This window comes from Penicillium psychrofluorescens, assembly GCF_964197705.1.
Source record: "Penicillium psychrofluorescens genome assembly, chromosome: 5".
NCBI lineage: Eukaryota > Fungi > Ascomycota > Eurotiomycetes > Eurotiales > Aspergillaceae > Penicillium > Penicillium psychrofluorescens.
The window spans coordinates 2,409,883-2,429,633 of NC_133443.1; the positions used below are offsets into that span (position 1 = coordinate 2,409,883).

At 53.7% G+C, this 19,751-nt stretch overlaps 9 protein-coding genes and 1 non-coding gene across 10 annotated transcripts; 6 read left to right on the forward strand and 4 right to left on the reverse strand.

The window, feature by feature from the left end:
* The first annotated feature begins 385 nt into the window (after positions 1 to 385).
* PFLUO_LOCUS8187 lies at positions 386 to 519 on the forward strand. The gene has a single exon. It is a non-coding gene; the product is annotated as a tRNA-Asn (tRNA).
* A 243-nt stretch (positions 520 to 762) lies between these two features.
* Positions 763 to 2,004, reverse strand: PFLUO_LOCUS8188 (folylpolyglutamate synthase; the record flags this gene model as incomplete). Its single annotated transcript, XM_073785899.1, has 1 exon — positions 763 to 2,004. The coding sequence occupies one exon, from the start codon at positions 2,002 to 2,004 to the stop codon at positions 763 to 765; it is 1,242 nt and encodes a 413-aa protein (XP_073642208.1).
* A 336-nt stretch (positions 2,005 to 2,340) lies between these two features.
* Positions 2,341 to 3,825, forward strand: PFLUO_LOCUS8189 (uncharacterized protein; the record flags this gene model as incomplete). Its single annotated transcript, XM_073785901.1, has 2 exons — positions 2,341 to 2,351; positions 2,442 to 3,825. The coding sequence occupies 2 exons, from the start codon at positions 2,341 to 2,343 to the stop codon at positions 3,823 to 3,825; spliced, it is 1,395 nt and encodes a 464-aa protein (XP_073642209.1).
* A 738-nt stretch (positions 3,826 to 4,563) lies between these two features.
* On the forward strand, positions 4,564 to 5,447 carry PFLUO_LOCUS8190 (uncharacterized protein; the record flags this gene model as incomplete). The annotated part of the gene is made up of 2 exons (XM_073785902.1): positions 4,564 to 4,603; positions 4,771 to 5,447. 2 exons carry the CDS (start codon positions 4,564 to 4,566, stop codon positions 5,445 to 5,447), a joined length of 717 nt encoding a protein of 238 aa, XP_073642210.1.
* Positions 5,448 to 6,742: 1,295 nt separating this feature from the next.
* On the reverse strand, positions 6,743 to 7,180 carry PFLUO_LOCUS8191 (uncharacterized protein; the record flags this gene model as incomplete). Its single annotated transcript, XM_073785903.1, has 1 exon — positions 6,743 to 7,180. The coding sequence occupies one exon, from the start codon at positions 7,178 to 7,180 to the stop codon at positions 6,743 to 6,745; it is 438 nt and encodes a 145-aa protein (XP_073642211.1).
* A 575-nt stretch (positions 7,181 to 7,755) lies between these two features.
* Positions 7,756 to 10,574, forward strand: PFLUO_LOCUS8192 (ribonucleotide-diphosphate reductase subunit rnr1; the record flags this gene model as incomplete). The annotated part of the gene is made up of 3 exons (XM_073785904.1): positions 7,756 to 7,774; positions 7,920 to 8,077; positions 8,130 to 10,574. The coding sequence occupies 3 exons, from the start codon at positions 7,756 to 7,758 to the stop codon at positions 10,572 to 10,574; spliced, it is 2,622 nt and encodes an 873-aa protein (XP_073642212.1).
* A 2,579-nt stretch (positions 10,575 to 13,153) lies between these two features.
* Positions 13,154 to 13,894, forward strand: PFLUO_LOCUS8193 (uncharacterized protein; the record flags this gene model as incomplete). The annotated part of the gene is made up of 1 exon (XM_073785905.1): positions 13,154 to 13,894. The coding sequence occupies one exon, from the start codon at positions 13,154 to 13,156 to the stop codon at positions 13,892 to 13,894; it is 741 nt and encodes a 246-aa protein (XP_073642213.1).
* Positions 13,895 to 15,064: 1,170 nt separating this feature from the next.
* PFLUO_LOCUS8194 (uncharacterized protein) lies at positions 15,065 to 16,162 on the reverse strand (the record flags this gene model as incomplete). The annotated part of the gene is made up of 4 exons (XM_073785906.1): positions 15,065 to 15,171; positions 15,229 to 15,598; positions 15,656 to 15,792; positions 15,880 to 16,162. 4 exons carry the CDS (start codon positions 16,160 to 16,162, stop codon positions 15,065 to 15,067), a joined length of 897 nt encoding a protein of 298 aa, XP_073642214.1.
* A 375-nt stretch (positions 16,163 to 16,537) lies between these two features.
* PFLUO_LOCUS8195 (uncharacterized protein) lies at positions 16,538 to 18,249 on the reverse strand (the record flags this gene model as incomplete). Its single annotated transcript, XM_073785907.1, has 7 exons — positions 16,538 to 16,890; positions 16,947 to 17,086; positions 17,146 to 17,301; positions 17,354 to 17,510; positions 17,562 to 17,916; positions 17,971 to 18,159; positions 18,205 to 18,249. 7 exons carry the CDS (start codon positions 18,247 to 18,249, stop codon positions 16,538 to 16,540), a joined length of 1,395 nt encoding a protein of 464 aa, XP_073642215.1.
* A 293-nt stretch (positions 18,250 to 18,542) lies between these two features.
* On the forward strand, positions 18,543 to 19,633 carry PFLUO_LOCUS8196 (uncharacterized protein; the record flags this gene model as incomplete). Its single annotated transcript, XM_073785908.1, has 3 exons — positions 18,543 to 18,792; positions 18,844 to 19,278; positions 19,329 to 19,633. The coding sequence occupies 3 exons, from the start codon at positions 18,543 to 18,545 to the stop codon at positions 19,631 to 19,633; spliced, it is 990 nt and encodes a 329-aa protein (XP_073642216.1).
* Between the last annotated feature and the right edge of the window lie 118 nt (positions 19,634 to 19,751).

Consider the following 19,751-nt stretch of genomic DNA (forward strand, 5'->3'; position numbering starts at 1 on the left):
CGCCGAACAAGACACGACTCGGAGATTGGAGTGTCGCTGGGGAGATGGGTTCTCGGGCGGCGCCCGGTCTCGGAAATGCGGGTTTCAGCTGGTCGGCGGGCGGTGGGGAGGGAGAGGGTGGATGTGTGGAAGCTAGGGAAGAGGCAAGAGCCTGGCCCGTCTCGATCTCCAAAGTGATCCTATAGTTAGCGCCATAACTCTGACGCTCCCGTATTACTCCTCCTCGCCTAGGAAACCAAACCTAAGAAAAGTAGGGCAAATAAAAGCTTCGAGACAGACATCGAGGAGCGCGCGTTTAGAAGACTGTCGTCTTGGCACACTTACATTTAAGGAAATTTTTAGGGCCGATTATGAAACGTATTTGACCCCTACCGTATTACCATCGGGTTCTGTAGTGTAGTGGTGAGCACTTTTGGTTGTTCGTCTACCTGCTTTTCAACTTTCCGGTGCTCTACTAACATGTCCCCAGTTGATACTTCACATTTCCAAAGGACCTGGGTTCGAACCCCAGCAGGACCTATATGTTTTTTTTATGTCCGCAAGTGACAGGGCCGGGACAGGATTAGCCGAGAGTAGAGTGTATTCGATGTGGTTCTGTAGTTCCGGAAAGTTTCGACCAAAACCGGAGTTCTGACTGAGCGAGCGAAGAGGAAGTGAGCTAAAGAGAATAATTGTTTTGCTCCACACGCTGCGGGGAGGCTTACTGCCGATGCATTATTATTGTATCCAGGGTATCATTCTTGCTAGTATGCTCAATATCTATTATTTTTGCGCCTTACGCAGGAGGCGGAGTACATCCGAGACCAGGTACAGGCTCCCAGCAATGACCAAAGGCCCACCTTGGGCCGCTTGGCTGGCCCAATTCATGGCGGGCAGCAAACTGCCTTCGAAACTCTCCACTTGTCCAATCCCGTCAATAGATCGGATGGCGGATGCCAGCTCCGTGGCGTTGGTTGGTTTGACCCAGGGCATTCCATCCACAGGACCAAACTCAGCCGTCGCAACATTATCGCCCGGCCGGATGATGGACCGGAACACCCCTGCCAGATATTTCCCACTCGAGGCGGCAACAATCCAAGTGACGTTTCCCTGCGGACGCAATCGGCGGTCGACGTGCATTCCCAAGACTTCGGCCGACTGTGCGTTGTGAGCGCCGTCAAGCAGGATCGGCTTCTTGCGATCAATCAAAGGTTGCAGAACAATGCTTTGTAGACGACCCGGCCATGTCGCATCGGCCAAATGTGGGAGGAGAGCGAACGTATCATTCTCTGGACGCAGTTTCGATAGGGCAATGCGCAGCGCTGACACGGCGGAGCACATATTCTCTTGTTGGTGAGGCTCTAGATCAAGCTTCTGGAATATAGATGCAAGGGGTGGAAGCTGCTCATGCACCTTTGCCGGACATACAAAAGTTGCATCAATGCCAAGCTCTTGGATGCGGCTCGTCAATGTGTCGATCACTGCCGTCTCGTTGGTGTTGTCCACGACGCAGGGGACACCGGGTTTCAAGATTCCGGCCTTCTCGCGGGTAATCTCCTCGATGGTAGACCCCAGGAACGCTTGGTGGTCGAGGCCAATTTTGGCAATGACCGAGACCAGCACATCACTGAGGACATTGGTGGCATCGAGGCGACCGCCCATGCCCACCTCGACCACACCGACTTCGACTTGTTCCTGGTTGAATATCTCAAAGGCCGTGGCGGTCAAGAGCTCGAATTCCGAGGCGCCGATTCCTAGCGTTTGATCGCGGAGCTTCACTTCGTCTTCGACTTGCCGGAAAAGAGATTCCTGGACGACCGTCTCGCCAATCGTGATGCAATCCCATCGGTCGATCAGGTGTGGAGAGGTAAAGCGGCCGCAGCGCACCCCTCCGACGGACAGCAGGTGCGACAAGTATGCGCTGATCGAGCCTTTACCATTGGTGCCGGCGATATGGATGGCCTTCCATGACAGCGGGGTGTGCTGAAGGAGGCGCGAGACGCGGGTCAGACCTAGCTCGATCATTCCTCTGGTTTTTTTTGGTCGGACGGTCGAGTCATTGTGGAGGTCATGGTCAAGTGTCACCGAGAGTGAACCCAGTTACTCCGAGGAAAAGTGTTGGTTCCTCAGGTGTCAACAGCGATCACGTGGCACTGTCCAAATCCGCCCAGCCTCTCCAGCCTCAGGCATCCCGCCCTTCCTTCCGTTGTCCTCCCGAGCAAAAACTCTCCCTTCCCGCCCAGATCCATCAGCCGCTATCTATTCCCCACTGCTTCGGTGCAGGTCGCGACTGGATTCGCGCGTTTAGAGGGTTGCTTTCTTCACTCTCCCCCTTCTCGCTTCCCTCTTTACTTACTGACAATGGGAATTCCGTAAGTCGCTCCTTTTGGTGCTTGTGTCGCATGCGCCACCTGGTCGCGTTAGCCCCCCGCCAGTTTCAATACTAACAGCATCAACAACAGCATGTGGCGCGAGCCGGCAGAGGCAGACTCCTACAGGACTGCGACCGAGAAGGACCGGTCTGCTACGGCGCGCTCGTCCATCCGCCGCCAGGCCACGATCCGCCGCCCGTCGCGCTACACTGGCTCGTCATCTCACGCGCGTGGTACCAGTGTTCTGTCATCCTTGCCTTCCCAGATCCTCGATGAGATCCATCGCGGAATAGTCGAGTCGCCGTCTGATTTGCGTTCTCCGGTCTTGAATTTGGGGGTTAGCGAAGATGGGATGGATCTCGACACGAGCAGGCGTGACGCTCTGCGGAACGAACGCGCTGCTCGCAGACTAGACGCTCTGAGTGCTCCAACTCGACGTCCCCGTGTCCGCCAACGCCAATCCAATACAAGGTGGCGCTGGGATTGGTCGACTCGCGATCAATCACTTGACCGCCTGCTCCCAAGTTCCAGGATTCGCTGGGCGGCTCAGGATCAACCATCTGGCCCCCTCGTCCGCTCAGATCCTCCTGCCCAACCTCCATCGCAAAATGCGCCCTTGACACCCCACTTTGCGCCCGCGCTCTCCTACTACACGACCGTCTCGCACTCGCCGTCGGAATCAGTCCGTCTTCCTCCTCTGCGCCGGACAGAGAGTCGTAGCGATGACCGGGCCAACTACAATGGGACTAGATTGCAGGAGTTTGAAGAGTTCCAGGAAGGCTATCGCGCGGGTCTTGAATCCGCTGGCGTTGACCCTGACACCTGGAATGGAGAGCCTCTTGTTGATGGACTCGGTGATCGCGAGCGAAGTATGAGTCCGGCTGATGAGCGCGGAGCCGATGCGTGGGAAACCTTGCTGTCGACGATCACGCCAGACGCTACTCTTCCCTCGAACAGCACCTCATTTGCTTCCAACCCCACTTCTACAACCGATGCCTCCCGCAATGGAACCTCTCGAACATCCGCCCACTCCTCGTCGCAGACTCTCCCAACCTCCCTGAGCTCTTCGCGGACCGCTCCCACCGGACTTGATCCCTACCCGGATCATCTCCATCCTTGCGACTTTTCTTCGTCGGACGAGGAAGATAGCCCTGCCAACTACCGCCGCGTGCCCGGCCCGTCGGGTCGATCTGTCTCTTTTCACCGCCGGTCTCCGGGTCTGCCGTCGACCATGAGCAGCGGTCCTCCCATTCCTACCTTTTCCTTCTCCTTCTCGGACTCCTCCAGCGATCCCGATCTTCACCCCGATCTCCACCAGATGCAGGCCATCCTAGATCGACTGGCTCGACGGGAGGACATCCCGGATGATTGGTGGGCGGCAGCTGGCCTGTCGCGCATCATCGGTCGTGGCCTCAGTGCCAGCGCGAATATGACCGAAAATGGTGCTGAAAGCACGCCCCGTCCCGCTCGCTGAGCAGAGCAGGATGCCTTTTTTTTCTTCTTGTTAGCCGGCTTTGGAAAACGACTGTTTATTATGGCGTTTTTATCTAGTAATATCTTCGACCGAGTTGGATGTGGGTGGGCGTTTTAATTTCGGACACTGTTACAATCCGGTCTTGCATTTGGGCCTGTTGGTTTGTACTCGGAGTTGCAATACTTCGATTGTACTCCGCGGTGATTCTCGTGGTTATCTCTTTGCATGACCGCCAACGATTAGGGCGAGGCCGCCGATAAAAGAACAAAAGACCCAGCGATGATTTTCTCTTCATTTTCTCTTCTTGTAAACCATTCATAAATCTATCAAGTAGGTGACTACTATTTAACTGCTATACTGCTGTGTAGTCAACCAGTCCATCGGTGGAAACTCACTGAATGTGACGTATTCCGCCCCGGAGCACAGTCGTCCCCACACCGGAATCAATCACCCCGCCAGCAGAGACGAATTATTCCCTCGACGAACTACAGCAATGGACTGAATGACTAGCTGCATCGACTACTGAATCCCCGTTCGGCACTGCCAAAACCTTGCCCCTGGATTATCTGCGAGACTCTGATGACCATCACTGTATCACCGCCCATTTCTGCGCAAAACACCTCGGGAAGCTAGCTCATTGTTGAGTCCATTGAGCTGGCCGATCAAAGGACTACCGAATAATTTCTTTGGATCTTACTGTCTGCCTACTTCAACTTTGGAATGTCCACCACCGGCCACATGGATGAGCAGGTTGAACGTCTGGTCAAGAAGACCTGGGGTGAGTTTCTTCTGTGTTGAATTGAATTGAATTGGAGTCGGACCCTCACGCGAGCCATGCATGGTATGCTTTTACCCTAAAGGCTTGCGCGAGAAGAAAACAAAAATCCCTCCATTGCTCCAATCCATCTCTTCGCTTCGTTTCATATATCTAATTATCCGCTACAGCCAAATTCACCTCCACTCCCTCCAACGCCCGCCTAATGATAGCAGTCAGCGGCATCCCAGGCTCGGGCAAAACCGAGCTAGCGAGCTTAATGGCCCAGCGCATAAATCAGCTTTATACTCAAGAGAACGCATCCACGACAGCCCCAATCGCCACCGCACTCCCAATGGACGGGTACCATCTCACGCGCGCCCAGCTCGCCGCAATGCCAGACCCAGTGTACGCAGCCGCTCGGCGTGGGGCAGCATTTACCTTTGACGGAGTCAAATTCCTGGATCTTGTGCAGAAACTGCGGGAGCCGTTGACGGCTTCTTCGACGACGCAGTACGCGCCGAGTTTCGACCATGCGACTAAGGATCCTGTTGAGGATGATATTCCGATTCCTGTCACCTGTCGGGTTGTCTTCTTTGAAGGGAACTATCTCAGTTTGGATAAGGAGCCATGGAACCAGGCTGCGAGGCTTATGGATGAGTTGTGGTTTGTGAACGTGGATTTTGAGGTTGCGCGGCTTAGACTTATTAAGAGGCATGTTAAAGCGGGGGTTGCGAAGGATGAGGCTGAGGCAGATAAACGGGCCAGAGAGAATGATCTCGTTAATGGGTCGGAGATTGTTGATTGTCAGATGCAAGTGCAGGAGGTTGTTGATAGTCGGTATGATCCTGCGTGGGAGAGATTATAGGAGGTAGTCCTATCTACTGGTGAGATTGATATTCAAGAAACTTTTTACTACATATTGTCCATAGAGGAATCTAATAGGGAAGCCCTGGAAAGCCTGTACGCAAATCCCTACTTAAAAATTTTATGCAAACATGCATGTGAGCCCTATGATCATTAAGGATAGAAGTACTACTGTATGTAATTATGCTAAGAGACTCAGTAAGCGAATCAGCGCGATCAGGAAACGGAGCAGGCTGCTCCAAGTCATGCTCAATTTTACTCCGGGAGTGAGGGGTGAACCCTAAAATGGAAAGAGCAGGGCTGGCTTCACGTATAGTTCAATTCATAGTTCGCTGTTATTACATTCCATGGATAGGCCTCGGAGGATGTACACTATAGACAATATAACCCGTTTAATTCTTCCATTAAAAACGCTCGAAGACTAAATCTAGAGCTTTCCAAGGTCCATTAGTTCATAGTGGCAAGGTAACTTCCACCATCCGCCATGATACTTGGTTCAGCTGTCGCTGGCGGCACCCCAATCGGGTAGCGCTGAACAACCCTAACACCCTTCTCGTCATCGGCTGCCATCAACTCTACGGCGTCACTTTTCGTCCTTGACCTTTGGCTTGTCCCTATTTTTAGTTCCCAATAGAAAAAAAAAAAAGGTTGTCTGCCTAGAATACGATCTCGTCTTCGTCTACCTAACCTATATCTCATCGTATTCGTGATTCAACACACCCAGCACATTTTCTCTCAACACCAACGACACCATCATAATGTTCATTAAAAACTTCGCTCTCGCGCTGGCCTTCATGGCTTTTGTCAAAATCGCCACAGCTGGCCATCCCCCACCCTGTCTCGCCCCAGTGATAGCGTAAGTCTTTCGAACTAGATGATGACTTAGTGAGCGATCTATTAGTTAACAGCTTCGCAGGAGCCTATCCAGAAACCCACCCGACGTTGCAAGTGTTGCAAACGCCTGCGGACCAAACGCAGCAAGTGCGTCCTCCGCCATCGTCAACCAGTGCCGCGGCCAAGCAACGGCGGCACTGAGGTACTTTGCCCACGTCGTCTGCCCCCAGGCTGGTCATCCAGGTATGTTGTTTGTTGGTTCTATGGAGTTTGGATAGATATGTTGATTGATCTTTCTTTCTGCAGAGTTCTCGTCTATTGTTTCTATCCCCGCTGCCAGCTCTTCTTTTATTTCTCCGGTTGGTTCTTCGACTCCGAGGGTTAGTGTGCCTTTTGGCACCAGCACTGGGATCCCTCCCTCTGGTCCTGGGGCCACCGGTGGTGCTCCTGCAGGTGTAGGTCCTACTGGGGGTTCTGGTGCTGCTCCGGCTGGCACTTCTCCTGCTGGTAGTGCTCCCGTTGTTGGTGGTGCTCCAGTTGGCACTCGCCCATCTGGAGCTGCTCCGGCTGGGACTTCCCCTGCTGGTGGCGCTCCCCCTGCTGGTGGAGCTCGCCCTGCTGGTAGTGCTCCCCCTGCTGGTGGCGCTCCAGTTGGTGCTTCCCCATCTGGTGCTCCGGCTGGCGCTCCCCCAGCTGCTGGTGCTCCTGCTGCCACTCCTCCTGCTGGTGGTGCGCCGGCTGGCGCTCTCCCTGCTGGTGGTGCTCCTGCTGCCACTCCCCCAGCTGGTGCTCCGGCGGGCGTTCCCCCTGCTGGTGGAGCTCCTCCGACGACTTCCCCTGCTGGAGCTCCTGCTGGCGGTGTCCCTGGACCGGCTCCTCCCTCCTTCGCCATCTCCCCATCCTCTGCATCCAGCATTCACAGTGCTGCTCCTTCGCTCTTCACGGGCGGCACCGTTCCGGATCGACAGCTCTCGGCCAACATGGTCGCCGCCGCGGTGTTCCTGGGAGCTGCTGCTGCTCTTTAAATTAGTTATGAGACGTGATGTTATATGGCTGGATATCTATGTGGTCCTGTCCCTTGCTGATCCGAACAAGTGCATACTTGCTTGTTTTGGCTGTAATAATGTTACCAAAGAAGAAACAATGCTATGACTGTTGCTACCTGAACTACTAACCAGTAAAGAATGGGCCTGCTATAGTGCACCCTAAACAGGCGGGTGCACGTGACGAGAAACACGAAAAAACACGCGCGCGTCTTGTCTCTCTGGCGACATTCGGTATTTTTCTCTAGTCTTCCCCTCCGCTCCTTCCTTCCTCTTCCTCCATCCGTCCTCTGCCTCCCTCATCCTTCCATCCTCCAATCCGCTCGCTCGTTCTAATTATCTCCTGTTCTCTCCTGCATCGCATCTTTGATACCCTGCATCTCTTCCCTGTCTTTTCCCTCCCCTACACTACTTCCACACGCTTCCGCCAAGATGTTCGTTTACAAGCGAGGTAAGTCTGACGCGTTCCTGCACCTCGGAGGCAGCGGGGTCGACGATGAACGTGAATCGGTGGTGTCTCTACACGCCGCCCACGCGTCACTCGCCTCCCTTGCCACCCACCTCCGGCTTCACTGCTGACACCCATCTCCAAACAGACGGACGCAAAGAACGCGTGCAGTTCGACAAGATCACGGCTCGTGTGTCGAGGCTCTGTTATGGCCTCGACCCGGAGCACGTCGACGCAGCTGCTATCACGCAAAAAGTCATCTCTGGTGTCTACCAGGGCGTTGGCACCATCGAGCTGGACAACTTGGTAAGCACGCCGTCACCATTCTCACGAGTTGCCGCTAATGTTTGGTGTCCAGGCTGCCGAAACTGCGGCCTACATGACCGTAACACACCCGGACTATGCCATCCTCGCCGCTCGTATCGCCGTGTCGAACCTCCACAAGCAGACCAAGAAGCAGTTCTCCATGGTCATCTCGGACCTCTACTACTATGTCAACCCGAAGAATAACAAGCCAGCTCCCATGATCTCGCAAGAGACTTACGAAACTGTCATGAAACACGCAGAGGAACTCAACTCGGCGATTGTCTACGACCGCGACTTCAACTACAACTTCTTCGGCTTCAAGACCCTGGAGCGCTCATATCTTCTGCGGATCAACGGCAAGGTTGCCGAGCGTCCTCAGCACCTGCTGATGCGTGTTGCCGTTGGTATTCACGGGAACGATATCGAGAAGGCCATCGAGACCTACCACTTGATGTCGCAGAAATACTTCACTCACGCTTCTCCGACCCTGTTCAATGCGGGTACCCCGCAGCCCCAGCTGGCGTCCTGCTTCCTGGTCGACATTAAGGAGGATAGCATTGAGGGCATCTATGATACTCTCAAGACCTGTGCCATGATCTCCAAGACTGCCGGTGGGATTGGCTTGAACATCCACCGCATCCGAGCCACCAGCTCATACATTGGTGGAACCAACGGTACCTCCAACGGTATCGTCCCCATGCTTCGGGTGTACAACAACACCGCACGCTACGTCGACCAGGGTGGCAACAAGCGCCCGGGTGCGTTTGCCATCTACCTGGAGCCGTGGCACGCGGATGTCTTCGAGTTCTTGGATCTTCGCAAGAACCACGGCAAGGAGGAAGTCCGTGCCCGTGATCTCTTCTATGCTCTCTGGACGCCTGATTTGTTCATGAAGCGTGTCGAGGCCAACGGCGAATGGACCCTTTTCTGCCCGAACGAAGCCCCTGGCCTGGCTGATGTCTACGGCGACGAATTTGAAGCCCTCTACGAGAAGTATGAAAAGGAAGGCCGTGGCCGCCAGACCATCAAGGCCCAGAAGCTGTGGTATGCCATCCTCGAATCCCAGACCGAGACTGGGAACCCCTTCATGCTGTACAAGGATGCTTGCAACCGCAAGAGCAACCAGAAGAACCTGGGCACCATCCGCAGCTCCAACCTGTGCACGGAGATTGTCGAGTACACCGCTCCCGATGAGGTTGCTGTCTGCAACCTGGCCTCGCTCGCTCTCCCCACCTACATTGATGCCGCTCGCGGCGAGTACGACTTTGGCAAGCTGCACGAGGTTGTGCAGGTTCTGGTGCGCAACCTGAACAAGATCATTGACATTAACTACTATCCTGTCCCCGAGGCGCGCAAGAGCAACATGCGTCACCGCCCCATTGCTCTGGGTGTCAACGGTCTTGCCGACGCCTTCCTTGCCCTGCGTATGCCCTTTGACTCGCCCGAGGCCAAGCAGCTGAACATTCAGATCTTCGAGACCATCTACCACGGTGCTCTGACTGCGTCGTCTGATATCGCCAAGGAGAAGGGCCCCTACGAGTCCTACGAGGGTTCTCCCGTCTCCCAGGGTATCCTGCAGTATGACATGTGGGACCGCACCCCCACCGATCTCTGGGACTGGGCTGCTCTGAAGGCCAAGATCGCCGAGACTGGTGTTCGCAACAGTCTTCTGGTCGCTCCCATGCCTACGGCTAGCACCAGCCAGATCCTTGGCTTCAACGAGTGCTTCGAGCCGTACACCTCGAACATCTACTCGCGCCGTGTGCTTGCCGGTGAGTTCCAGGTGGTCAACCCGTGGTTGCTGAAGGATCTGGTCGACCTGGGTCTGTGGTCGGACAACATGAAGAACCGCATCATCGCCGACGGTGGCTCGGTCCAGAACATCCCCAACATCCCCGCCGACATCAAGGCTCTTTACAAGACCGTGTGGGAGATCTCGCAGCGCAATATCCTGCAGATGGCGGCCGATCGTGGCGCCTACATCGACCAGTCGCAGTCGCTCAACATCCACTTGAAGGAGCCCACTATGGGCAAGATCACCAGCATGCACTTTGCCGGCTGGAAGATGGGCCTGAAGACCGGCATGTACTACCTGCGTACCATGGCCGCTTCCGCTCCGATCCAGTTCACCGTCGACCAGGAGCAGCTCAAGGTCGAGGACACCAACATCGCCCGCGGCAACGCTGCCTACAAGAAACGCACCGCTGGCAATGGCTCCACCTACTCCGCTGTGCCCCGTACCAACGGTGCTGCTATTGCTGCTGTTCCTGTTGCCGTCAACGGTGGTCCTGAGGAGAGCCCGCGCACTCTCGTTCCAGAGCCGGTGACCGTTGTCGCCGCCGTTGAGAACGGTGTACCCGAGGCTGAGACCAACGGCGCCGCTGCTCCGGAGGAGGAGGCTGCCGGCGATGCCCAGACCGAGGCGGATATCTTCTCGCAGAAGGTGCTCGAGTGCAGCATCGAGAACAAGGAGGCCTGCCTCATGTGCCAGGGTTAGAGTGTCTTTGTCTTGGGTGGATTGTATGTCTCTATATTCGATGAGTTGGATGTATTTTTGTGTTTCTGCACTCGCTGGCCTTGTGATTACACGGATTGGATTGTCTGCTTGGTTTGATTGAGACCATTGTCATAGATTGGCGGTGGCTTGTTTTATTTTTTCTTCTGTTAAGTTTTAGTTAATGACTCTGATGTTCCTATTCCAACACCTTTGTAAAGTAAGGTAAAAGAGTAGAAGGAGAGGAAATGCCTAAACTGCGCTTGCTCCGCAGGGACATAGGCTTCATCTGTCCACAGATCCTTACATAGATATATTCTTGATCCTGACTTTGACTTCCATTCTGCTCTCCCTTATATATAGAACTTCCGAAGTCTCCATTTCTCTCACCAATTCTCTCACCTTGACTCAACATCCCCTCCAAACAGTCCCTAACCCTCCCTCAACGCAGTGACGGGATCCATTTCCACATCCGGCGCTGACGCAGCACTACCAGCATTCATTTGCCCTCAAAGTTTTCTCAATTTCTTTCGGCCTTCCTCCCTCCTTCCATAGTGGAGACTTCCTTTCTTTCTGTCCCCTTGGCACATGCCGTCATTCGCCACGAGGGTGCCTTTTACCCGTCTTCTGTTCTGTGGCTGGTCTCCATCCGCTCACTCTAATTATTTCTTATTCCGGAGGCCATTCGGGCAGGGGCGAAGTTCCCATGTGAATTGAGGGGTTTTGCCTTCTCTGTTCCGTTTCTTGAATTTTTTTCTTTCAAAGTTTTTTTGTATGGTAGGTCCGAGTGTGTTGGTGGGAATGGAATGGAGCGGAGTGGAATGATGGTCGTACATGGAGACAGTATTGGATATGGCACGGCATGCTTCCATTCCAAAGTATGTACAATCGCTTCGATTGCATTCTCCGTTGTGCTATACCCGAAATGCGCGGATCACATTCTTTCTCATGCATAATCGACCGTTTGTATATATACACACGTAGATTGTTCGTTGCCATCCACTACCGCATTGCAATCCCTCAATCCCGACTCCGATTGCCAGCCTGCCCCAGCCATCTTGTAAACTCCCCGTCCTTTAAGCCGGGCGACCGTTTCCGGAGGGACCCCCTCGGCGCAGTGGAGTTGCGCGGACTGGTGGACGGAATGGAAGAGGCGGAAATGATGCCATGCCAACCACTTCGCCGACTGACGCTGTCCCATGTCACCACCGGTACGAACAGGGTCCAAGCCCCTCTTCCAGGGCTGGTTGAGAATCTAGAATCGGCCGGGGAATTGGGGATTTTCAGTGCTTGCTTGCAGTGCTTGGGTTAGTGAGATAGGAGATCTATTTCGTTGTAGGTGTTGTACGGCAGGAAGTGACACCCACACCCCGGTCAGGGTCTGCCACTTGCCCTGCGTACTGGATGTATATTAGGGCTGGTTTGCACTACAAACAGTACATCTCCTGCTCCCCCGTCGTGATGCATGACTAGTCCGATCGGTGACAGGGGGTTTGGATATGGTTATGCATAGAACAGTAATTCCGCTCGCCTCTGTTCAGTCCGTTCAGTATTAGACAGGCAGACCCATGACGGCCAGAGTGGTTCCCTGAATGAAGGAGGCGTTCGAAGGCCCAGACCTCTCGAGCAGTGGAGTCAGAAATTTCTGTCCAGGGCCAACGTCACTGGCGATCGCAGCGCGGTGGGTTGGCCCTAGATCGTAGCTTGTCTCACCACCGGGCCAATCATGACCCGCGACGACATGTCAAGTTACAGCCGGTCGCGTCTGCCTGGTAGGATCTGATCTGTGTGTCGCTCATTCCTTCCCTCCAGTGTGTTTCCCCGGCGAGAGATCTCTCCCCGGCCGCCCCCGACACAGTACACTCGGACGAGATGGCTCAGTTCTTTTGGTGCTCGCCGGAAACGGTATCCTCCAGAGATTTCGCGTGGCGTCCCCCCGCCATAGGCCACCCAAGGCCTGAAATAGTGGAGTTGGGGCCCACCGAGGTAGTTTGGCTCTGGGATCGGCTGCCTCAGCCGTCGGTCTACGCTCGGAGAGGCCTAGTTCCAGGAGGTTCCCCCTCTCTGTGTCGCAGGTGTGCGCCTCATCTGGCGCGCGCTACGCCAATCATCTCTCGCAGTGGTCCTGCTCCGAGCGCTCCGACTCAGGTACCCGACCGGGTGCCTTTGACTTGCATTCAGAAGACACTGTACATGAAATGTCGTGTAGTGTGGTATAGTGTGGTGTAGTGTGGTATAGTGCGTAAATCTATCCAGGCAAGGGACCACAGTCTCGGCAGAGTCCGACTGCCCGGGTGTGAAAGAAGAAACCGTGGATGTTGTTGTGGGGCAGATCCATCCTCCCCTGCCTTTGCATTTAAGCTGCGCATCTTCCCTTCCCCCTTCGCATTCTTCCTCCCTATCCACAACGGTCTCTTCAGTCCCTCCACTACTCTTCTTCTTTCAACACTCACGCTCTCTTTCGAGTGTTTCTTTTCTTAAAATTTTACTGCTGTGCAGTGATCAATCCTTTTACAATCCACCCACTTGGACCAACACACACTCTCTGAAAAGCCAGTCCTTTTCTTCCACCCACATCCACAATGGCCCCTATCACCAAGACTCTTGCCCTTGCCGGCGCTCTCTTTGCCGCTTCCGGTGTCGCTGCTCCCTTTGACAAGCGCGCCGTTGTCTACGACTATGTGACCGACGTCGTCTGGACCACCATCGACGTGACCACCACCATCTACCCCGGCGGCCAGGCCCAGCCCACCGCTGTGACCTCCGTCCTGACCTTGGTTCCTGCTGTTTCCTCCTCTACCTCTTCCACCGAGGAGGCCCCCGTTGCCCAGGCCACCCAGGACGCCCCTGCTCCCGCCCCGCCTGCCCCCGCCCCGCCTGCTGAGCCTACCACCACCACCACGACTGAGGCCTCCATCCCGGCTCCCACCGCCTCGAGTGCCGGCCCCAGCTCCGACTCCAGCTCCAGCTCCAGCTCCAGCGGCGGCAACAACTACAGCGGCTCGTGCGACTCGGGCTCCCCCTGCACCGGTGACCTGACCTACTACGACACCGCCACCACTTCCTCGAACCCCAGCTCCTGCGGCACCACCAACGACGGCGAGACCGAGTCCGTCCTCGCCCTGCCCGTCGGCCTCATGACCGACGGTGACTGCGGCAAGACTGTCACCATCTCCTACAACGGTGTGACTGCCAGCGGTACTGTCGTTGACAAGTGCATGGGCTGCGACGACACCTCCATTGATCTGTCGCGCGCTCTGTTCGAGAAGTTCTCCGGTCTCGGCGCGGGTCGCCTCTCTGGCGCCACCTGGTCCATCGAGTAAATACGCCCCCGCGTCGATCGTGTGCGCGCGTGTTGAGAACGAGAAAAAAAAAGCAGTGGAACCCGTCTCCGGTAGATTGGACAAGCACACCAACCATGTGGTCTCGATGATCCTTTTTATTTTATTTTCGTTCCCAATTGTGTTTTTTTCTTCTCAATTGGGCCCCTTTTTTACCTTTCTTACTGTCTCTTTTACACACCTTTTTACCCATGCGAGCCCCTAGCGGGCCGCTTTTCACGATTTTTGTCTTTTTTACATGTCAATAGACTTTTTCTTCTTGGGTCTCTTGTGTCAATACTACTGTGATGGAATGAAACATTTGAACAAAAAACGAACAAACCCTTCCCTCCCTAATTCCTCTTCTCTTCTCTCTTGCTCTCGCTTGCTGGCAAAGACGTCTCTTCATGAGATCTTGATGATGTGATGGGGGAAGAGAATGAATTTTATGACCTCTACGACGACCCTGTGGAACGAACAATGGGCGCAATCATCGGGGATTTCTCTAGTACTCAATCGAGTTCTTGGTTTTGACTGATGCGGAAATCGAGAGTAGCTTTTCTTCTGTCCGATCTGAGACAGTGTAGTAGACTGAGACTTGTCTTTGATGACTCGATTAGGTCTCATCTTGAAATTTACTGCGCTTCCTGCTCCCTTAGTCGTCATTTCAGAGAACTCAAGTCTCTTAAGATCGTCGACGAACCAAAACGCTTCCCATGCAGACGATGTCTAGAAGACGGCCTGCTGGGCGAGAAGATGCTCCTCATTCCTCCCTATGATCCTTTTCCTGCGGCATCACCGTACACTGGGCCTGGTCCGATATTCGTCCACCGTAAGGATTGCATGCGATATCAATGTGACGGTTCAGTGCCTGACCAGCAGCACCGGCGCTTGATATCTGTACGTGCCTACGACGCGAACCAGATGATGACTGGGTATGCGGTGGTGGAAGGCAAAGACCTGGCAGAAAGGGCGGGGTCATTCTTTGCGGATGCGAAAGTTGATCATCTCCATGTTCATTATGGGAGCCCAGGGTGTTTTGCGATGCGAGTTGACAAGGTATGAAGTCATCGTTCATGAATAGTTCTGGACGCTCGGATTGATATAAAGACCCATCAAAGCACTAAACTATATCAAGAGTCTAAACTGTCGAGATCTATACCCCTTCTTGATTTATTCAAACGCCACGCCATTCCGCAACGTCCCAATGCCCCCAATCGACACGTCCATCTGCGTCCCAGGGACCAAATACCGTGGCGGAGTCAATCCCGACCCAACACCTACAAAGCACATATCAGTCAAACCCTCTTTCTTAATCAAGAGAAATATAAACTTACCTCCCGGTGTCCCCGTCATAATCACACTCCCCTTCTGCAACGTCGTTCCCGACGACAGATACGACACCAAGTACGCACAATCAAACAGCAAATCACTCACAGACTCCTCTTGCCGCACCTGTCCATCGACAACCGTGCGCAGCTGCAGTTTGCTCGGATCGGCGATCTCGCTCCCCGCCACGAGACACGGACCTAGCGGCGCGTAGGTGTCGAAGCCCTTCGAGAACCCCCATTGCGGGACGCGTCCAGCTAGTGCTGGGTCGCGCTGTAGCTTACGCGATGAGACGTCGTTGCCTACTGTGTAGGCTGCGATGTAGGAGAGGGCTTCGGAGACAGGGACGTTTTTGGCGTCGCGGCCGATTACAAGGCACTGGTTGGATTGTTAGTATAACTGGTATGGAAAGTTGGGGGTTGGAGATGGACGAACTAATTCTCCTTCATAATCTGCCTGGTCGTCCTGGGCGATTTTTGGAATCACCACCGGCTGTCCGTGGTCATGTACTGTGGTATTCGGCTTGAAGAAGATAAACGGGAATGGTGGCGGAGTGCGGCCTGCTTCCTTGACTGACCCGGGGTCGGGGTATTAGCATATGTACAAATACCACCCAAACCCGAGAAAGATAGTTAATTCTCAATGGTATAGTCACTCACTATGCTTCGCATAATTCAACCCCACGCATCGCAGAATCGGCACATCCTCCTGCGCCAGCGGGCCAAGCACAGTCCGCGCGGTGACCACCTCATCTGTAACCCGTGTCCGGCCCGTGGTGTCATAGATATCATCGCCTTCAATCACGCGCACCTGCAGCTTGTCGGATTCGGTGATCAGGCCGAGATCGGTGGACCCGGTGCTGCTAGGCAGGATGGGTTCTCCGCGGAGGGTACGCCCGTCCGTGGCGATGAAGCGGATCAAGCGCTTCCAGGGGAGAGACATTGTTGTGGAGGATTGTCAGTAATTTTACTCAGGGAAAGATTATTGTGGACTTTCGATGATGAGGGGAGTGTGGGCTATATGAATTAGGGTGCTGGTTTGGTCGGGGATAGAACGGGTGGGCGGGGTAGGGTTGGATTCATTGTTTGGCCTACTATCGAGGTTTGTGTCTAAGAACATTTCATTGATGGATTGTCTAAGGGAGAGATTGCCTGTATGGGGTCTCTGCTGAGCGAACACTGGCCTGAATAGCTGTGTTGTTTACTTTGTTCCATAGGTCTTTGTCGTCGAGAGGCTTCCGACATTACTTTGAATTCCAAGACACATACAAATAGAATAAAATCTATAAAATTAAGTCTTCATGGCGGATAATATACTCTATATGACACTTCTTACCGCCAACGAACACTCCCACGCCTTATCAATTTCTTTCTCAGTATCATACCCATAACACCACATCTGGGTAGCCGGATCACTCCACTGATTAGGACTGTGACTGAAAGGTATTCCCAAAGTCTCCGGATGCATAGCCTCATCACGGGCCTGCTGAAGAGGTCCATCGGGAAAATGCCACAGCTTTCCATTTAGAAGACTTGCCTCCTGCATCATGCCAGATCGCTCGATGCGGACTCGTTCGAAGACAGCGAGGGCTTTCGGAATTTCAGTAGTGCTGCTAATTTTAGACAGAGATCGCGCGAGAGCTACTCCGTCCTCGATTGCCATGGCTGCGCCTGTTTATGCTGTTTAGATATCTTTCTATAAAATGGTAATCAATGAGCTCATATACCTTGGGACATGTAGGGCAGCATTGCATGTGCTGCATCTCCCAAGATTACGGTTCTGTTGTTCGTCCACCGGGTCATAGGTGCACAACTCATCAGTGGCCATTTGAGCGTTGTTTCGATGAAACTGATGATCTTTTGCAGACTGGCAGGAAATATATTAGCAAGGGCTGGATTATCGTAGGTGTTAAACCTTCCACTCACCGTTCATCCCATCCTTGGAACTCTCTCCGCATATCGCTCAGAGCTGTCGTCTGGTCCCAAGTTGATGGATCAGTATTATCTGGATGCGAGAGAACCATGTTAAAGGACTTGCCTCCTCCAATGGTGTATGTCATGACATGTCGTTGGTCGCCGACCCTAGTGATCAAGTCAGTGTCAAAAGAGTGTGCTGAAGGGAAGTAAAGCAGACCAGAGATTCAAAGAAGACTTTTCTAGCAGCCACGCGAGGTCTGGGTCTGCCTTTATGCGTGCTACATCCACCGTAGCTCGGTAGGCTGCGAAGCCCGTCCGCTCGGGGGGTTGATTGCCACTTTCATGGATGACACCTCGAGCGATCGACTTGACTCCTATGAAAGACAATCAGTATTTAATTCCTAGTTTAACTCCATCCGACATACCATCTGCTGCGACAACAAGGTTCGCCGACACGAAGGACCCATCCGCAAGCTCAATGCTTGGGCCTTGAGTCTCGTAGCTGACTACCCGCGAGGCCAATTTAACCGTCACTCCAAGATCAACTGCTCGCCTATGCAAGGCCGAGTGAAAATTCGCTCGGTGAATGACATAGTAGGGCGCGCCGAACGTGGCTCGAAACTCGGGGATCAGACGAGTCAACCCGATTACTCGGCCCGTTTGCCAGCGTCGGAACGCTATCGCATCTGGCTCGGTGATGTAATCTTTCAAATAAGGGTCGAGTCCGAACTTCTTGAGCAGTTTCGTTGAATTAGACGGGATTTGAATGCCCGCGCCGACCTAGTTTGTGTATGAGCTGTGGTGTACGCTTCACCGACACGGGATGCGGCTCACTTCTCCCAGCTCGGGCGCCTGTTCGTACACAGTCACTGTGTGGCCGGAGCTGGCGAGCGCAATTGCAGTTGCAAGACCCCCTAGCCCAGCGCCGACGATGATGACGCGTATGCGCACCTGGGCGATTTGGACTGGGGTCTCAGTTGGGGGATTTAAAAAGGCCAAGCAGTTGCTCGGGTATGTCGGGGTCTGATCTTTGTTAGTCGCCATTGCGAGTGGACTTGGAACACTCACTTTCAGGCCCGAATTGAGCGCATCACCCTGACCTTTGTTTGCCATAGTGGTGATTGTCAAAGTCTGTGTCTATCAACAAGAGCCGTAGTACCCCGCGTGTATGGCCCGTTGACAAACTCTCGGTCTAAATCCTTCTTATGCAAACATGTTCCGGACAGCCCTCCCAGGATCATTCCGATCTGTCCCCGACGGTTCCACGACCCATTATCCTTGCCAACCACGATGAACAGCTCGTTCGGCTATATCTTGACAAACTCCTCCGTGAAAAATAAAAGTGTCATCGCCAAAGGATCGCCGGGGCATCGATAGCACATAAATATTCTTCCAGCATAACAACCATGTCTCTGACCGATCAAGTTGCAACTACGCCCGATACGGAGGAGAAGCTTCTTGCCGACCTGGAGGCGAGCAAAACGCTACCTCTGTGGAAGCAAATGACCAAGCTGAACCCTCCAGCACCAAATCCCACGACCATCCCCAATGTGTGGAAGTATAAGGACGTCCGCTCAAACCTTTTGCGTGCCGGTGAACTCGTCCCGGCAGAGCAGGCTGAACGTCGAGTTCTGATGCTGATCAATCCAGCCAGAGGTCGGTAATTTCTATGCTCTGTCTTCGCACTACACAAAGTGACTCGTCCAGATGCTCCCTATACAACCGATACCCTCTACGCTGGTCTCCAGCTAGTGATGCCCAATGAAACCGCTCGTGCACACCGCCACACAGCCTTTGCAATGCGTTTTATCATCGAAGGTAATGGCGGATTTACTGCAGTCCACGGCCGCCGCATCCAGATGCAGCAGGGCGACGTGATTTTGACGCCTACGTGGAACTACCACGACCACGGCAAAGATGGCTCCGGGCCCATGATTTGGCTGGATGGCTTGGATCTGCCCAATTTCAGGCATTTCCCTGTGCACTTTGTCGAGCATTTCAATCAGCCGCGGTACCCGGCGGAAGATGCTGATAGCAGCACTTCTCCACTGGTGTTCTCTTGGTCTGAGATGAAGGCTCGACTGGACAGTGCACCTGGGGACTGGGCAGCGCGTCGATATTTGAAGGCTGATGGTAGTGAAGGTATGCTTTATCTTCCATTTGTGAACATAAAGCTAATTTGTTGCTATTAGTGAGTCGTGTTCTTGGTGGTTGCGCTGAGCGTCTCGCAGCGGGCGAATCCTCGCCTAGCCGCCGTGAGACTACCTCTTCTGTGTACCATGTGGTTGCTGGAACTGGATACTCGGTTATCGGTGACAAGAAATTTATATGGGAAAAGGGTGATACCTTCTGCGTTCCTTCGTGGTACAAGTATCAGCACTTTGCCGATGCTGGAGAGCCGGTGTATCTGTATCGGTTTGATGATAAGCCAATGATCGAAGCGTTGGGATTCTATCGCTCAGAGGATATGGATGCCGAGTCGCTTGTGACTGAGTGATCATGTTATGTGTAGTGTTGAAATTTGCTTGAAGGAAAACCGATACCTCTCGTTGCGGCTATAAATGAAGTCTGCTATTATCGGCAAATCATATGCCATACGAGTAGAAATTTGGATA